Source organism: Malurus melanocephalus, unplaced genomic scaffold, assembly GCF_030028575.1.
Source record: "Malurus melanocephalus ecotype Western Australia unplaced genomic scaffold, MMel_1.1 scaffold_108, whole genome shotgun sequence".
NCBI classification, from domain to species: domain Eukaryota; kingdom Metazoa; phylum Chordata; class Aves; order Passeriformes; family Maluridae; genus Malurus; species Malurus melanocephalus.
This window is the reverse complement of record NW_026623340.1, coordinates 1722473-1740948: the sequence shown is the minus strand read 5'-3', so window position 1 is coordinate 1740948 and position 18476 is coordinate 1722473. Positions and strand designations below refer to the sequence as shown.

The 18476-nt window shown below is 45.0% G+C and overlaps 2 protein-coding genes across 2 annotated transcripts; both read right to left on the bottom strand.

The window, feature by feature from the left end:
• Window positions 1-2916: 2916 nt before the first annotated feature.
• Window positions 2917-5023, bottom strand: RPL22L1 (ribosomal protein L22 like 1). Its single transcript, XM_057369398.1, has 4 exons — window positions 4946-5023; window positions 4580-4672; window positions 4063-4184; window positions 2917-3170 (listed from the first exon to the last, which is right to left on the bottom strand). Exons 1-4 carry the CDS (start codon window positions 4952-4954, stop codon window positions 3026-3028), a joined length of 369 nt encoding a protein of 122 aa, XP_057225381.1. The 5' UTR covers window positions 4955-5023; the 3' UTR covers window positions 2917-3025.
• Window positions 5024-5294: 271 nt separating this feature from the next.
• Window positions 5295-12989, bottom strand: EIF5A2 (eukaryotic translation initiation factor 5A2). The gene is made up of 5 exons (XM_057369397.1): window positions 12864-12989; window positions 12422-12620; window positions 10953-11057; window positions 9369-9500; window positions 5295-9097 (listed from the first exon to the last, which is right to left on the bottom strand). The coding sequence occupies exons 2-5, from the start codon at window positions 12584-12586 to the stop codon at window positions 9038-9040; spliced, it is 462 nt and encodes a 153-aa protein (XP_057225380.1). The 5' UTR covers window positions 12587-12620; window positions 12864-12989; the 3' UTR covers window positions 5295-9037.
• Window positions 12990-18476: the final 5487 nt, after the last annotated feature.

Below are 18476 nucleotides of genomic sequence, written 5' to 3'. Positions count from 1 at the left end.
TTGTRTTTATCTTTTCTGGAAATCCTAAAGCAGCCTGAGCATCATCTGAGACTGGGGCGTTTCCCTGGCTGCTGAGTTTGGCAGCAGCTGCTGTCACCTGTGAAGTCCCCATGCTGTGGGTGCATTATTTTTTCCCAACAGCTTCATCCCGTGGCTGACACAGGAGCACATCCCTGCAGTTCTGAGGAGAGCCTGGCCCTCCACTGAGCAGGGCTTTTCTGGGCTCTTGTCCAGCACTAAAGATGGAAAATTCCAACAGTCAGTCCTGTGCGTGGTGAAGCTGTTTGGGATCTTTTAACTTTCAAAACAAACATGAGCAAAACTGGTGATTTTACAGCAGATTCTCTTGGAAAGACAGTTGGCAAAGAAGGTACCTGGCTGAGTTATTCCCTGCCTAAAATCACAGAAATACTGACCTCTGGCTTTTAAAAAAGCTTGCTCCAACTCTAATCTGGATAATTTACATAAATTTACATTTGAACAATAGCAGGTTCTGTTTCCTGCCTGCCACCTGCATCACACCTGGCCACTTCAGCTGCAAAAATACATGAAATTATGGAAGAATCACCATTTTGCTGAGGCATTGCTTGGGGTCAGCYTCTCATTTGCAGACTACTGCTGGTTTTCTCCATGAAACTTTTAACAATCTTACTGTAGAAGCACCTCTTATATTTAAACCCTCTTTTGTGGAGTTTTTCGGTGCCTAACACATACATGCACCATGATCTGATGAAAATCTGCACAGGAGCTGTAACAGCATCCACACTCAGAATGGGAAGCTCAGGGTAAAGCCAGCAGAGCTTGGGCAGCAACACAGGGACAAAACAAARATGCCTAGCTGGATCCAAAGGGACYGTTTACTAAATTTATTAAGTACTCTAGATCCAGTTTTTAYCAGAATTTTGGGTTTTTTTCAACTTTTAATATTTTCAAGCATCGGKAATAGGAATTCCTGCACTCTATCCTCACTGCAGTTAAGCTCAGGGAGCAATACAACCTTCAGAAACAATTTTCCTCCAKACTCAGCATGAAATAAGTTGCTTTGCTTGCAATCCCAGGCCTTGTTTTCCTCTGACTGGTGACAATCTSTATCTGCTAGGCTGTACAACCACACACGTGGCTGTCAGCCTGCTTTGAAAGGAAGGATAACAAGGCAGAGTGATCCCATTAGCTCCGATTTTTGTTCGTGCTTGTTCCATTTAATCAGAACAGGTTTGTTGTGTCAGTGTGGTGYAAAGGATGTATTGTCACATAAAAGCACAGCTCAGAAACACCAGGTGGGGCTGTGTTTTGAAATACAACTGTTAAGTCAGGCCCTTTGCTTAACTTTGTGCAGCAAACAGCTCAGTTTTACAAATACTTGCAGCTTTACCGTGATAAACACAGTATTAACTCCTGATACTGTAAATGGTAGCAGAAGTCTTTGGGATTTTCAGACAAGGAAGAACAAAAACAGCTTTAATTGTTGCTGCAACACTGCCTGTTTTTTCTCCAGCGGAAAATTCCAAGGCAGCACTATCCAGCGCCTGAATTGGGGCAGCATTTGTGCTGTTTTATTTCCTCTGAAGCATAAAAAGTCCAACATACCCTGTCTTGAAGCCAGCCACACACACTGCTCTCTTTTTTTTTTTGCTGCCTCTGAAGCAGCAAAATGAACCAATCCAATGAGACAGACATGGCATAAGTAGCTGTTATTGCACTACTGCTTTTTCTCCTCTCCCTGGGCCAGGAGCAGCTGCTCAAGTGCATTGGAAAATGACAAATGATACCCAAAAGGCTGTTGACAAAATTCATCTTCCCTTCTGTACTTCTCATTTAGATTTAGGGAGCAAAAGTGGGTATCATTTGACTGTAATGCATTGTTTTGTGCTTTGCCAAGTCTCTGAATTACCCGTCTCAGAGGTTTGTCAACAAAAACAATGCAGACATAATTCTAAAAAAATCAGATCGAATAATTTAGTGGGCACACTTCAGCCCGAACTACCAGATTTGCTCCAAGCACAAAATTCAGTATCAGGGTCTAGATGGAGCCATAGGTTTATGATATTGAACAAATATGGCATTAGTTATTCCAGAGTTCACCAACACATCAAACCTGAGTAAATATTCTGATTAATCAAGTGCAGAGGATACTACATGGCACTGAAATGCATCTACATGCAAGTTACTGCAACTGCAGGCTCACATATACCTTCTTTCATAATGAAAACACAAATCTCTCTTGATACCTGAAGAACTAGTTCATACTTAATAGAATTATTTGCTTCAATAAGGAACTCCTCATTTGTACTAGAAAAATAGCCATTTCAAAGAAATAATCCCAGAAACCAAAGAACTGTACAATGTATCATAAAAACAGAAACATCTGTATGGATTTTATGGGATTCAGGCACTGTCAGTATTAAAGGACATCTCACTCCTTCCCTTAAGATGTTTTAGCTGGTTGTTGGCACTCAGATTTATCTTCATCTCCTTACTACCCATCTAATATAAACCTGGCAAGCAAATCTTTGTCATCCTCCTGTTTGACTTATAGCACACAGGAATACCACAACCAATTCGTGAATGAGATAAATCACATACGAAAAAAATACTTATTATTGGTAAGCCTATTTTTAAACTAAAATAACTAGACATAAACTTGTATTAAATATTATGCCATTACCCTCACATAAATCCACAGGAGCTGGTACTTTGAGTCACAACAAGCTCTAGAACTATTTGTACCAATATGATTAAAAATTGATTTAACTGTCCTACACATTTACTGGGCAAAGGACTGTTTTTTCCTACTGGGACTTTCACCAGTGCCAGCTCAACACCTCATTCCTGGCAGTGGAAGAAAACTGCAAATCAAACAATTATCATACCATTTTCTCATTAGAATTTAAGAAAAATACTAGAAAACCAACCATGCTCTGTCCAACAGGGTACAAAATCTTTATTCACCAATAAGTTAAAATGTTCTTATAAATAGATGTTGTAGTCTTTTGTACTCTGTATTGAGCATGAAGCCAAGGTTCAGTTATTCCTCAGACTCTGATCCTTCCTCATCCTGGCTGATCTGGAAGTAGCGCAGCTCGTACGTCTCCTTGTCGGACGCAACAACGCGGAGCCAGTCCCGCAGGTTGTTCTTCTTGAGGTACTTCTTGGTGAGGTATTTCAGGTACCTGAAAACCAGCAATTTCAYGTTAGAATTCTGTTTCTCCCTGAACAACCCTTGCTGCTGTCTGTACTCCACCCAAGACATGGCTCAGCCCCAAGCAGGGTAACACCACAACAGTTACACCTAGAAATAGAAAATTATTGTATTTAACAAGTAATAAAAGCATATTTTCATTACAGATATATAAGACTACACAGTAAAATGCCAGTAACAAGAAAGCAATAAGTGGTTCTAAACCTTCATTTTGAGAACTGGTTCTAAACCTTGGTTGCTACACCAGTAGCAACAAAGGGGGGATGCGGGAAGAATCTGTACCTCTCATCAGTGCACTCACCTTTTGTGTGTCTTAACAAACTAAACAGTTTAGGGCTTCATTTGATTTGAAGGGTTTGTTTGCAACAACCCACACTGTGCATGCATTCATTATAAYACAATCAATTAAGTAATCAAACAGCCATTCATGGCATTAATTCAGTRTAAAGGTCCATCTTCCCTTCATACACTTCTAAGATCCTATATAAAGTATCTCTATTAATACGCTTAGATTCAACATTAATTAGCAATCAAGCATTGACTTTTAAAAAGTGGTTTTTTTAATATCTGATAAAATAAACCTGTTTTAATTACGTGTTTCACTAATATTTACAAGTGCTATGAAGGTTAGAGCTAACACCTCTCCAAGTATCAGAAGTGCATTAATTGAAATTCATTTTGCAGGCAAGAGATGAATATTAATGCCCGTTTAAGGGACACGGTTTATTGGTGGATTTGGCAATGTCATGTTTATGGCTGGACTTCATGATCGTGAWGATCTTATCCAAGCTAAATGACACAGGTTTTCTGTTCAACATCCCACAGTTCAAAACCCTCAAACACAACAGRACACCCACACCAACCTTTTAGAAAACTGCTTCTCAGACGTCACTGTGATCTTGTTCTTTAAGCGTTCAATGTGAACGGTGTTGCTCAAATTTCCAGTTTTCCCATTGACCTTAACCTTCTCCTTTAGGAACTGTTCCTGTTTCAAGATTAAAGAAATASAACACTAGGGAATGGCACCCTAGGTATGAACTAGGGAAGGGACCCTAGTCAGGTAGCAACATTAAAAACCACTCGTTTATGTCCTGACAGAAGTACTAACAGTGCAAAAATATTTTACAGCATATAATTATGAAAAAAATCACCCCATGCTAAAACAGATTTTAATTAAAAGCAGTTCTATTCACAGACAGGTATGAAGCATGCTGTCTGTATGACAMATAAAGCCAAATAATTATTTTCAAATGACAGTGTTTTAAAGAACAGCTGGTGATTTAACTCACTGAGAATGCAGCTTTTCAACTGCAACTCAGTTATTGCACCAAGGCTTCTATTAAAGTATGCGTCACAAGTATGAGCAAAACCACAACTTACAAAATTCCCAGAATCAAAGATTCCATCTTCCACAGGATGCGTAAGGTCAAGGCAAAACTTCCAGGTCGACTTTTTRGATTTTCTATCCTTTTGCTAAAACACCAAACAATTTCCCAGCATTAACAAACAACGCCGTAAAAAAACTTTTACCCGACCCAAGTGGGGACACACACGGCAGCGGGAGCGCCACCTCCTGGCCAGCGCGACTCACTGCAGCCGGCTCGGCTCGGCCTGGCCCGGCCGCCCCCCATATGAATCCTCTCGGGAAAGCCCCGTTCGCACCGGGACAACCACCCCGCAACTCTTCACCCACCCCACAGCTCCCCCGGCCGCTCTCGCTGCCGCTGCCGCTCCCGTTGCACTCACCGGCGCCATGACGCTCCCTCCACGCACTGACACAGAAAGGAAGTAGGGCCGGCCACGCCGCGCTTTTATACCCCCGGCGGTGACGTCAGCGCGCACGGCGGCGCGCGGGGCACGCCGGGAGGYGCCGGCGCTCCCGGGAAGATGGCGGCGCTGGGAATGGAGTCCCGTGTGGAATTTATTAACGTTATCCCCGCGGGGCGGGAGTACCGCGTGGAATTTCCCGGTGTTATCCCCACGGGATGGGACGCAGCCCCACACGCRCCTCCTCCGCCCGTCCCCCTCCCCTGGAAGTGGCAGCAAAGCCCCTTGGCAGCCCCACCGCGCTCCCGTCACTGTAACCAGCACCAGSTCCCCACAGCACTGACACCTTTATTGTTTCTGGAGCAAAACACACACACACACGCACGTACAAATCTTTTCCCCTCCCTGATCGTTTCCATGGCGTTGAGAACAGTAACAGAGCTTCCCAAACAGACACCGGAGCTGCCGCGGCGCTGATTACAGGGTCGGGTTTGAACCCTTCACGGCCATCGCTCCCCGTTCCCCTGCCTTCAGGGGCCGCGGCAGCCGGGTTTGCTTACAACACACAGCACAGGACAAAAAAGGGGTTCTGCGATACAGCAAAGCACAGCAAACATTTCCTTGGAGTTCACAAACCAAGTCACTCTCGGATGCCGAATACAGCAGGGCCACAGTGCAGGTGCTGGGGACCACCATCGCTCCAGGATCCACACCTTCGGTAACATTCCCAGCGGATACTCGAAATATCCTGAACAAGGTCTCTTTATAGCCTGAAGTTTAGTTCTACTGTAACAAACTACATTCTAGTTACTCAACCGGAAAAAAAAAATAGTGGGATTTATTGAATTTTGAATTCTGTGAGACTGACCTGCAGTAACCATAAGAGTTAGAACTGTCAACAAACTTGACTTTGTTACAGATCATGTAAAATTATCTGTATTGTGAAACTACAGACCGTGCACCGTTTCTGGGTACACTTTAGATTAGAAAAACCTGCAAGAGAAACAATGAACTTCAGCTTAAAAAAAAMCAGCCCTGAGAACATGGCTCAACCAGCAAGAGCCCAGTTGAAAAACCACCTTTATAAGCAAAAACTAGAAGGATCTTTTGAAGTCTCAAAGTATTATTTGCSAACATTTGAGGCAGGAGACACTGCAGTCTTTCCAATTGTGTGAAGTAATAAGAGAAACTCAGAAGAACAAGAGCCATAAAAACTGCATTATTTGGAGTGGAAATACCTCTCACCTCCCTGTGTTCACAGGCTTTACTGTAAGCAATTGCCATCAGCTATAAGTTTATGGTTTTGACACAATTTAAGTGTTAAGACAGTAATACAGAACAAATACACCAGTAAGATTTGTTTAAAAGTAAAGCTATGAAAGGAGAACTCCCCTAAGCACTTGGTTATGGATCTTATAAATACGTATTTCTATGGACTATTGATCACAAAGAAAGTTTGTTGCAACGATTCTGACAGGAAACTGAAGCGTCTTGCTTTGGAAAAAAAAAAAAAAGCCTCAAATACATGTTCTAATTTAGAAGCAACTTTTAAMCTTACTGAAACTTGGAAGATTATGCTTTAAGACATGCTTATGTATTACCTATGGGAAACTTCATGCATGATGCTCTGCACTTCCATGGTGTCTGAAGTGCTTCACAAAGACAACTAAGTATATAAGAACAAACCTATAATGAAGTACTTAATCATTTAAATCTTGCAGAACTGAAGGTTGCAGAAGGACATCTGAAAGGCCCGAAGAGGGGTCTTCCAGCAAGCTGGAGGTCATAAAACCTCTATCAGTAGATTGCTGTAGTACCTGAAAACTCCAGTCATGCCAGGACTCCACTTGTAGGAACAGGGCTAAAACCAGCCCTGGTCCCAGAGAGTTTGGTCCAGGCAACTGCTCAGACTGTGGGCCAGTGGCATCAAGTACCTGTCTTCCAACAAGGTTTTAGAGGACAGACAGGCACCTGAAAAAAGCACTACCAGAGCAAGGACAACTTCAAGTCTTGTTGTTTTCAAGCGTATTGGAAGTATTTGTAATATGGTGATAAAACTTGCATTAGTTTGGCATAGCAACCTGTGACCTCCCATGTGACACCACACAGCTCAGCTTCCTGTCAGCACCACCAGCAATGGTTTCAGTCACCTCCAAAGCCAACAAAGCCTGACTGCGAGGAACCAGCTTGATGGAGAGGCAGAAAGGAGCGTAGTGCAGACCAACCTGAACTATTCATCATCCACTTCAGGAAGCATTTCAATCTACAGCTTCTTTTAAATGCAACTTTGCCATTTCARTCAAGGTGCTATTTATAGAGCTCATCCACAACATGTTTTTTGCTAGGCAAGAGCGTGTGGCAGGTCCTGCTTCTGCCAGGTGTCCCAGGTAGCTGTGCTTTATTACCAYAGTGTATTTATTGCTGTCTTTACCTCCACTGGTACTGCTCTTCCTGGCACGGGAAGTCTCTGGAGAATGCATGCTTTTGCCACCTGCATTACACCTCCAAGGCTTGCTAAGCCCTGCCTCAGTGTGTCCAAGAGCAGCTCAGGACAGTTGCCACAAGCCCTTTGGGGACTAGAGAGTACAAACTATGAAGYTGGAAACATTTTAAGTGGTTAAGAGCAGCATGAAGTCCGACTCTGGCTGCCAGTAGTGTGAATTGTGCGTGCTGTCCCGGGCAGCTTCCATGTCATCCTCCATCAGCCACTGAGCATTAAGGCAAGTTCATGAAACAATTTATCAACTGTGAAGAGAGGTCTGAGCCATGGACTAAGGAAGTTTCCCAACTCATGAAGAGTCACCATGTCTTAGAATTCAATGCCTTGAACAGGAGCAGGCTAATTATCCTTCCATAACTATTGCTGTGAAGCCTTGTTAAGCTGCTAAATAGAGGCATGCATGTGTGTGGCTATGACTCAGAACTCACCAGGACAGGAGCCAGCTTTCCTAACTAGGTAGCAAGTTATTTACTTTTTTAGTGAAGCCATGGTTGTTCGGTATCGTCTGTCAAGTTTATGTTTTGAAAATACAATAGTTTTTATTATTTTTTAAAAAGAATCACATGCATTTAGTTTAGGTTCAATGCTACAGTTTGTCCCACTTTCTGAAAAATGTATGGTCCCTGTGCTACAAAAATATGGTCTGAACCTGAAGGTTAAAACCTAAAGCTGGAAGCACTGCAACAGATTCCCATGGAGTTTGTCACCCTTTTATAGTTCAAGATAAATATAATAAAGGAAAGCAATTGAACTGCATTTTTCTATTTTATTTTTCAAGTCTGACAAAGGCCTCGAGTGAAAGTCTATAGCTTTAACATCCATTCTCACCTTTGTGTCCCCTTGACCTATCTATGTCTTATCTACTCAATATTCCAACGGCCTGCCTAAACCACAGGTAGGCTTTTTTTTTTTTTTTTAAACCATTTTCTCATTACAATAAGCCAACAAGTTGGCAAAGAAGAAAACAGAGGTAATACAGTTTAGTTGCACATGGCCACTGGGGCTTGGTCAAGCCAGCTGGCATTTCTGATCACTTGAGTTTCTTGGTCTAAAAGTTGTGATTGGCACCTACAGTTCTGCAAGAGTCCCAATCCACAAAGTACTTAAGCTTTAAAAAAAGGGGGGAAAAAAAGCTACTTTTATTGTCAGTTCTACCTAAAGATGTCAAGAAAAATACTATTTGTGCTCTAGGTCACTTATAATCCTAGATACCTACCAGCTTATCTAAAAGCCCCTGAATACTGTATTTTGTCTGTTCATACAGACAAACACTGTTTTGCTCAAGCAAATAAAAATATATCCACTAGTAACACCTGATTGGTTTCTTAAATCCATAGCTGAAACCCACAGGAATGTTAAAATAGTTACAATTAAGGAATTAAAATCTCAGTGATTTTGAAAATTGCCAGTTAGCCTGCAACACTAATCCAGAATCCAGCACTGCTTTTTAACAATTCAAAAAGGAAATGAGGTTGCTTGTGAAGGCCAGAGCTTTGGTGACAATAAGGACCAAATTTATAGATCTGTGGTTTGTCCAGACCTGAGCAGTTGCCCGAGCCTGGCGATCTTCTTTACTTGCAAGGCTTTATGGCTACAGCACATTCTTCATTCATTGCACTTATGACAGATATCTGGAAGAGAAGATAGAGAGGTGAGCTCTAGCCCAGGCCACAGGAAATACTCCTACAAGTTACAGACTGTCACATTTTAGTATCTATCCCATCTCTTAAGAGTGCTCCAACACAAGTCTCTTTATAAATCTCAAAGAACCAATRCCCACCCTTCACAAAGGCACCCATCTAACCCACAGAGATACAAATGGTCAATATCAGAGTAAGACTTCTTCATTGTATCATCAGCTGGGCTTAAACGTAACTGTTGGTGTYTGCCCTCCCATCTCACCTGCACATCTTCATTGGCATTGAACTTTCCTTCTATTTCTTTGCCGAGATCCCCTTCYGGCAACTTTAGATCCTCACGAACTTCACCACTTTCTGTCAGCAGGGAGAGATACCCATCCTGAATGCCTATCAGCTGCAAAGAGAAGTTCATTTTTAGAAGTCTAACATTAGCAGGCATCAGCAGGTAGTAGCTTAATGTAAGCAGGCGGCAGCAAGCTCTACCTGTTAGAATAATTCTTTAGTACAATTTGCAACAATTAAGAACATTATTTTAAACAAAAGTTTAGTGGGTTGAGAGTTAGGGCAACTGTAGCAAAACCCAGTCAGCTATCAAGACCCAACTGGTTACTTCCCAGTAGGTGGGATATTACAAACCCTATCGGTGTGATTTAGGAAATGTACTGCTTCAGCTTTCTAGTCTGTGTATTAGAAACAATAACTGGAATGGTGTTCACCCAATAGCACTGCTCCTATTAAGAGTACAAAGYACACAACAGTGTATCTATACATTTCTATACCTGCATTTCTACAGTGAGATACTATTRTTTACATTAAGCACTAATGAATAAAAATTAGGGAACATCCACCAAGCCCTGAACCACATTTACARCGTTCTTTTCAGCCTGACCAAAAGCCTGAGCTGAGGGGAATGGCTATTTTGACAGTGCAGTGGAACTTGGAACACATAACAGTAAATCAAAAAAACCAAAATCCCAGAACAGAGAAAGACCACCAAAATAGCATTAATAATTTCTTGGAAGGTCTGAGCCCTAAGACAGGAAGGTCACACTTTATTGCAACAACATCAGCTATCCTGACGAGTTGTTAAAACAATGAACTTGGCCTTTGTCAAGCAAYTGCAGCTTTCCAGATGATGTGGATGCTCCTGAGCAGAACTATTCCCAATACATTGGGAAGATAACAAACATTACAACTCAACCTGAACTGTGCTTTTAAGAGTAACTGTATCACAGAAGGCATTACAAAAGTTGCTCCCTTCATACACATATTTCAGTGCAGAGTTCAGGAGCTTCAAACTTATTTGCTATCAACTAAAGCCACTTTCCACACAGGGAGCAGAAAACATTTTTCACTTCATGCTAGGCTAGAATTGACATCAGATGTAGTTTAAGACTGTTTTGGGGATCTATCTACCCCATGTTAGAGTGAAACCAYAAATGACAATTTATGCTTAGATTCAAATTTAGTTATGTGAGATCTTGGTTACCCTTTAACAAATACTAACTTCGAGCAGGGATAACCTCTCTCCACATTCTAAAGGATGCCTGCATCACAAAGAATCAAGTAACCTTATAGCAATAGCTAGAAGAATGGTTATAAATTATGTCTATTACCTGTCATGCTTAAAACTACCAAGGCTGTCTATACCCTAAGGAGCTTTCTATCAGTGAGTTTTGACAGTTTTAACAATTCAGTAAATGCTRTGAGTTCAGCTATGTCATGTCTAGACAGGCAAGTTCCATTAATTCTGACAAMAGCACTTTATTGAGAGGCAAATGTGGGGATGAAGAGAGTTTATGTGCAATATTGAAGAGTATAAAGCCTTGTATGACTGTTAACTCACCTGGTAATCATTCCTCTTGATATTTGGAACATCCATGTTATGAGTTGATGGGCAAATATCTTCATATTTTTTACCAGTGAAGATATCAATACCAACCAAATGGACCTGTAAGAGTAGACAAAATAACTTCAGTTACTTCTGGCACTAGAGAAGCAAGATGCCATTGCCACCAGTATTGCTGGCTCTACTCAAGTTTCCTATGAGATCATGTGCAATCCCAGATTCTGCCTCATCCCTTTGCCTGTGGTATGAAAACATCCCCCACATGGAGAGGAGGCCTCTCACTCCCTTTCCACAGCACACTACAGAAAACGAGCCACTGTTATCTTCCATGCCTTCTGTTGATTTACGGAAGCAAGCTAAAAGTTCACAGAAGAACTTGTTAATTTTAAGATCTAGYTGTTCTGAGAAACAGGCAATGGAGGTTAAGGGGAAAAGAGGTGGTCATACACAGAGATCATAGCACTCCCACCTCCCTTTATGCCAACTGCACTGCCTGCTGCAGCTAAAGCTTAGATGACCAGTTTAACCAGTTCTTTTCAAGTCCTTTCCTCCTCTCAACTRTTYCTGTATTTAAGAAAATTGGATCTGCCTACTAAMACAAGCTGTAAAAARGRGGAAGGAGAAARGAAAAACTAGGAAGATCTTAGTATACTCTAGCTTGGACAAATCCCAAGTGATCTACTCCCCTACGCACATCACACAACATTGTGGAAACTTATAAATCTCYTTRGTCTGKGCTTGTAACAGATCTGTCTCTAAACTCTGATAGACCCACCACAAAGTGTRGCTGAACRAATGAATGAAGGGGGATTCCATCCTTGCTCCAAGCTCTGGACAGCTGCATGAGCCAACTGCTGGGGCAGCAAGGCTGCAGCCCCAAACAGCGGCTAACAACATCCCTGCAGGGACACAGACACTCCTTTTCTCAGCGCTGGAACAAGGAAAGAAGCTGCGAGGCAAAGGCAGCAAAACAGGGCCAGAGCAGGCCCACAGAGTAACGAGTGTCCGCCGAGCTCTGGATTATGTAACACAGCACGGGTACTCCTGGTCTAACATTGCAACAGTAAAAGTCTGCCGGCACGAGCAGCACASAAGTGCTCCGGTGGGTAGCGACAGAACAAACCAACCACGCCCTAGTGATTTCATCAGCCCCCCTTCCAGMACTTACTCTACCCCAACTACAGAAACTGGTTTTGTCACTATTGAGTGTTAAGGCTTTTTTTAAAAAACAAGCATTAACGAGTTAAAGTTAGTAGAAAAAAAACCAACCCCCCCGTCCTCGATCCTTGTTGCTTTACAGGACTGGAAACCTTCGAGCCAGCTCTCGAGAGATGAGACACCGCCGCGAGAAAGGCAAAGGCGGGACACCGAGCCAAATGAAACGCTACACCCTTCCCCGGCGGCCAGCCGGGAGCCGCAAGAGCGCACACTGCGGGCCGTACGACAGACGGGCCGGCAGCGCTCACCTTGGCGTGGCCGTGCTTGCCCGTCTTGGAGGTGGACATCTCCACGATCTTGCAGGGGCGCCCCTTGAGCACCACGAAGCCGTTCTTGCGCAGCGCCGAGCACTGCATGGGGTAGGTGGAGGAGGCGCCGGCATCGCCCGTGGTGAAGTCGAGCTCGTCGGCCATGGCGGTGCGGGGTGGAGGGCTGGCGGCGGGGGGGCTGCGCGACAACGAGAGAGGGTCGGCTCGGAGCCCCGGCGGCGGGAGGGGGTGGGGGGCAGGGGAAGACGGGGAAAGACGCGGAACCAACCACCCACCCACCGCGGGGAGCGCGGGCCGGGACCCCCCCGCTCCGCACACGTGCGCGGCGGGCGGGACCCGCCACGTGCCGCGGGCCCCCGGCCTCCCGTCCCCGGGCCTGCCTCACCTCCCCCTCCTTTCCCGTCCCCGCGGCCCCTGTTACCTTGCGAGGAGGGTCGGGGGGTGCCGGGGGTCGCGGGAGTCGCGGCGGTCCCGGGGGAACGGGGTGGGAGCGGCGGGCGCGGCGCACACGCGCCCGACACCACTGCGGCGGCCGGCGGGAAGGGGCGGCGCGGGCAGCGCGCGCACAGCCCGGCCCCGCCCTCCCGCTTCCGCCGCCGCTCATTGGCCCGCGGCGATTCCGCGGGGAGGCGTGGCCTCGTGGCCCCTCCCCCCGAACCACGTGCCGGCGGCGCTTCCCGCTCCCGCCCACCCGCGCGCGCTGGCCACGCCCCCTCGGCGGCTCCTGCAGGGGGCGGGCGCGCCCGAAGCGCTGCGGAGGCGCCGCTCAGCGGCCGCCAGGGGGCGCCGYGCACCGCCCCCTCCCCTCAGCCCACACCCCCCGCCGCCATCTTGGGCGGCTGAGGCGGYGCSGGCGCGTCAGGGCTTCCCGGGCACMGCGCYGSGAGTTWCACCAATATGGAGGCAAATGTGTGGCCCCAAATTTACCCAAAACGGTGCGAGCCGTGCATAAGTGTTCACACAAAGCTCCTTTGGCCGCCTCCTATCGTCCCTGTCAGACTCATCGGAAGCGAGCGTTTTGAAAGTGTTTTAGTCAGGCAAAGGGGACAGAAATGGCTGAGATCCTTACCAAGGGCTTCTGTTTGATTTTCCATTAATAGTGGAATTATTAGTACTGGAATACTTTGTCCATCTCTGGGGTCCCTAGTGTAGGAAAGAAATGGATCTCTTGGAGCAGATCCAGGGGAGGACCATGAAGGTTATCTTCTGTGAAGAAAATCACACTCGGGGTCGTTCAGCCTGGAGAAGGCTCCTGTTGCAATATTTTCATACATAAAGGAACATTTTGTGAAAGATGAGACTTTTTACYGGCAGATTTGGAAAAAACATGTTCAGAAAAACTCTGGATGTCCCATCCTTGAAAGTATTCCAGGCCAGGGTGGATGAGGTTTAGAGCTGACGGATCTTGTGAAAGATGTCTGTGCCCATGGCATGGGTTTGGAATAGATGATTTTTAAAGGAGTTTCCCAATCCAAAGTATTCTAAACTATGACGCTGCCCTTATCCTGTCCAACACCCACCAGCACTGCCTCGGGTGGCCACGGAAGCCTGACTGGGATTCTGAGCAAAACAAGGCCAAAGGACAGTTTTTACTAAATACCTCCTAGTCAGATGTYGTAATACTTGAACAAATTCACCTGGAGCTTTCCTGTGGAGCTGCTGGCGGATGTGCCCCAGCTCTGCAGGTTGCCCTGCAGATCACCTCCCAACACCGCAAAAACAGGAAAAAACAGAAATTCAGCAGCAGMAGTGTCAGCACCTGCCTCAGCCATCACCACCATAGGCTGCTGTGTGCTGTCCTACATTTTTCCCCTCGAGACCCCAAGTTTGTCATCTATGCTCTAATGAGGTGGCTACACAAGTCACTTTTAACATCACATTTTTAAATGGTTCATTATGAGAAGTTTTATTTAATCTCTGTTAATTTTTTTGATCCGTTTACTTGGGGTCCCACTCTTGGTTATCCCACTCCAAATTGTACAGCCGAGGTGTTAATGTTAGCTCTCATTTACATGGCGCCACTTCMTGAGGGCCCAGCATTGTTTCTCTCCTTTTACTTGGGCTTTCCTTGGACGCTGCCTCACTCAGCCTGCTCTGGAGATATACACTTTATCCTGCCCATTTTACTGCTGTCTCAGTTGATAAGCAGAATCTGGGGAACCCTGTTAAGTATTTTATCATGTGCAGTGTGTATTTGTTTACTTGCAAGCATGTGACAAGTTGCACACGCTTAAGGGCTTTTTATCTTCTAACAAAATACTTTGTGAGAAAAGACCAACTGCTCTCTACCCAAACTGCAGCAGCCTGGGGCTAAGTTCTACTGATAATTATTTTATTCTCAAGTACCAGTTGATAAATTTGGTTGATTTTCCACTATTAACAGATTAATTTTGAATTACTTGAGAGATCTTCTGGGCTAAATCAAATCTTTTTACTGAAGTGCAGCTGTAGATTATATTTATTTTTTCAGACACAAAACAAATACTCCAAGTCAGCCTTTATTTGAGATTCAATAAAATAGATTGGAAATCCAATCCATCAGCCATTGCCTGCAGGCATCATTCCTTTGTYTGGATCAACACTTATTTTCTAAAATGTGTTTCTTGATAATATTAATATGATTATCCCACTTTTCTATACCAGAACAGCAATTTGATTCAAAGCACATTTGTAAATAAAATACCCTGGCCTTTCACATTTAAAGGTATTTACTTTCCAGTGTAGCACAGCTGGGTCACACACTTCCAAGTACGCTCAGGATGTTATCAAGCTTTGCTTCTCCCGTCTGTATCTTTAAGAAGTAAAGAGGGATTAGAAAACTTTTGGAAGGTTAAAACTAAGTGAATTGTGTCTGTTCTCAGTTATGTTCTGGAGAAGTGTCTGATGCCCTAAAATGCCTCATCAAAGCCAAGCCTGGAGAATATGGGTTTCAGCCAGTGCAGATAAACATCCCACCTTGTTTCCAGCCAGCCCACTGGAAGGCAGGAGTTGGTGTTTAACCCCTGGGCCGTGGGTCAGGTCACACAATTAGAAATWACAGGTCATGAGCACAGTGGTGTAAACAGCCCTGTTCCAACCCGAGCAGTGCCTCTGTTTCAGCTGCTGACCTGACTTTCCTGGGATCCCGCCATGTCCTGACTCTTGGGGTGAGGGTTCACACCAGCTTTTGGGCGCAGCCTTGAGCAGGAGGACATGAGAGAGGCTGTGGATGTGTGATCCCCTCCACAGGACAGTGTCACGCTCAGCAGGCCCTCAGAGCTCCTATGKACAGTGTGTCAGTGTGACAGGAATGGAGTCAGGGCAGTGACCTTGCTATAGGCACCCACTGTGTACAGGCACTGCTTTATTTCTGCCATTTTCCGTCTCTTCCTCCTCCCAGCYCATGTCCGAATACCCAGGGAATTGCCCTGTGTGCACACTGAGGATCAGAGGCAAGCAGTGACAGTGCAGTGACATTATGAGCTGGTGGGACACTGTAATTGTAACTTCCCCACTGGGAAGACGGAAAGCACAAAGTAACTGCAGCTGTTCCCTCCTCCAGGGGCTGCAACAGTGCTGGAGCAGTGGTATCTCACCCACGATGCTTTTCATAGTCATAGAGCCACTCTCTCTCCTGAGCAGAGTGCAGGGAGGCAAAAACGCAGGACACTACCCAAGCCTCGGGTCTGAAGTTGTATCTACAGCTTGTAAAATTTAAGGACTAATGATCGACAGCCAGGATTTATTTTCCCGGTGCTGGGGAGGAGATTCTTTCCCTTTCAGMACAGCTACTAAGGCTGTGCCTCTGGGTAAAATTTGCAAGTGTTGCTTCAGGATTTAGTGAAACACTTGAGCACTCTCAGTTACCTTAAATTTAATCTAATGCTTACACATTCTGCTGGATCAAGGCCTGATGTCCTGCCTTGAAATGCCTCAGCTCCCATAGATTTCAGTGAAAGATTAGGACATCTAACACCTCAGAAAATTCATCACACCTCAAAGACTTTGTACCTGCATACGCAGACTTGGGTTAGCTTCATCATTATCATCTGTTTGTCTCCAGAGATAGAGGGTAGTACTTCGCAGTGATGAAAAACAAGTTGAAGTGAGGCAGAAAAACCTGTGATAAATTAGTGTGGAGAGCATTAATGGGGCCAAATGTCCTGAGTTTATTGAATTAGGGAAGTCAAACTAATTTTAAAATTAAACCTAGAGAGTGGGAGACTAGATACCGTTGGCACAACAAAAACGTCTTAATGGCTGTCRTCTCAGCACATTAGGAAAACACTGTCAAAGCTCTTGCTGACAAGATGCTTTCTCAGGGATTATTAATTATATTGCATTATTAGCCAGGCATGGTATGAGAACATATTTAGCATGTTAACTAAAATGCAAAGACCATTTAGCTAATAAGTTTGACTCRGTCTTTTAAATTTTCTTAATGATTAGCAACTTAGTAAAGCTGTAATGGTGAGAGAGAAAAATAATGATTCAACAAGCTGTGTCTCAAGAACAAGTTTTAACTGGAACTTGCATGTAGCAAGGACAGATAAAGTGTACAGTCCTAATTACTGGCCTGATGGGACAAGACAAAAGTAAACATATCTGCAGATTTAGCTGACTCTAATGACCCCGTCCTGTGYTGGCATATGGTTAAAGCACTCTTGTGATAGTTCAACCCAGCTTGATCCTTCCATTGCAGCTATGGGGAGAACAAAGGGTCAGCAGTGCTGAACTCTGCTCATCCTGTCCCAGGCTGGAAAGAGAAAACTCCCTTACCGTCCACACGGCAGCTGCTGCAAGGAAACACAGCCTGACACTCCATTTTCCTTCCCAGACAGCTCTTCTGGGAAGTTCAGCACTGTAGCTATGGGCAATGTTAATGCCGTATGCTTTGTTAAACTAATTTATGTTCCCCACTACAGTAATTAGATCAGGCTTTCATTCACCAGTGACACAGGAAAACAAGGACTGACTGCTCAGTGTTGATTGATAAATGACCCCTCACTGCTGAGTTGCTGGCAGAGACACTGATGCCCCACAGACATTAGGAAGAAGCTTAGCAGAAGTTTAGGACCCCCTGTATGGTCACYGGGAACCCAGCCTGGCTGGGCCCTCAGAGCAGGAGATTTTGCTTTGAAYTTCACCTCTCCCCAAATGCTCCTCCTGCCTTTAGTGCTTAGAGAGGCCCCAGCAGCAGGGTTTAGGCTTCACCAGCACCATGCAAGCAGAGCTGCTTCACAGTGGGGTCAGCTGGGGTTGGACACTGGCACCCTTCCAGTCAGAGTTCATCCCAGCCTGGAGCCAGCTCCCACCGGCTCCAGGGATGCTTCCAAGCTCACAGTCTCACCTCTGGACCACCCATTTCAAAGGAATTTGAAGGCTGAGGGCTTGCACAGCTTTTACTGCCTATGGGGAAAATGTGTCCTGCTAGAAAAATAGCTCCCACCTAGGTTGGATGTATATCTGAGATATAATAGGGAGAAAAAACAGCAGCACAAGCCAACACATGCCATAGATGTTGGTCATCATTTATCTAACAGACATAGATAACAATGTTGATATCAAGAACCCTCTTTTTTTCCCCATTTTTTGTATTTTCAAACAATCCATTATAATATTTAACTTMCAGTAAACACTGTGGAGAGTTTCCGAGCCTGCTGTGGCCGCTGGCCTCACCTGGGAGAGACCTGTATGCAGCACACAGATGGACAGCTCGACACAGACCTGTGCCCAAGCTCTGCTGCCTTTTTCTCAGCCCCAGCCTGGGCCTTGGTTCCAGCCACCCTGCATGCCCCGTGTCAGACCTGGGTCACCCACCACTGCAGCACATGACAGCAGTGACCCAGTTCTCCACTAGTTAAACCCCAGCAGTCGCTCCAGCAAAGCTTTTGGTACAATCTTACTGCTTCAGTGCACACACTGGGGCCAGACATTTCTAGCAGTGGACCTTGTGGCTGCTCTTTCTGTCACTTGGAAATGATCAGAATTTGCTGTAGGGTCTTAATACCAAGAAAGTCTACAAAGGAAAAAAGTTCAGGCACAGGACTGGAAA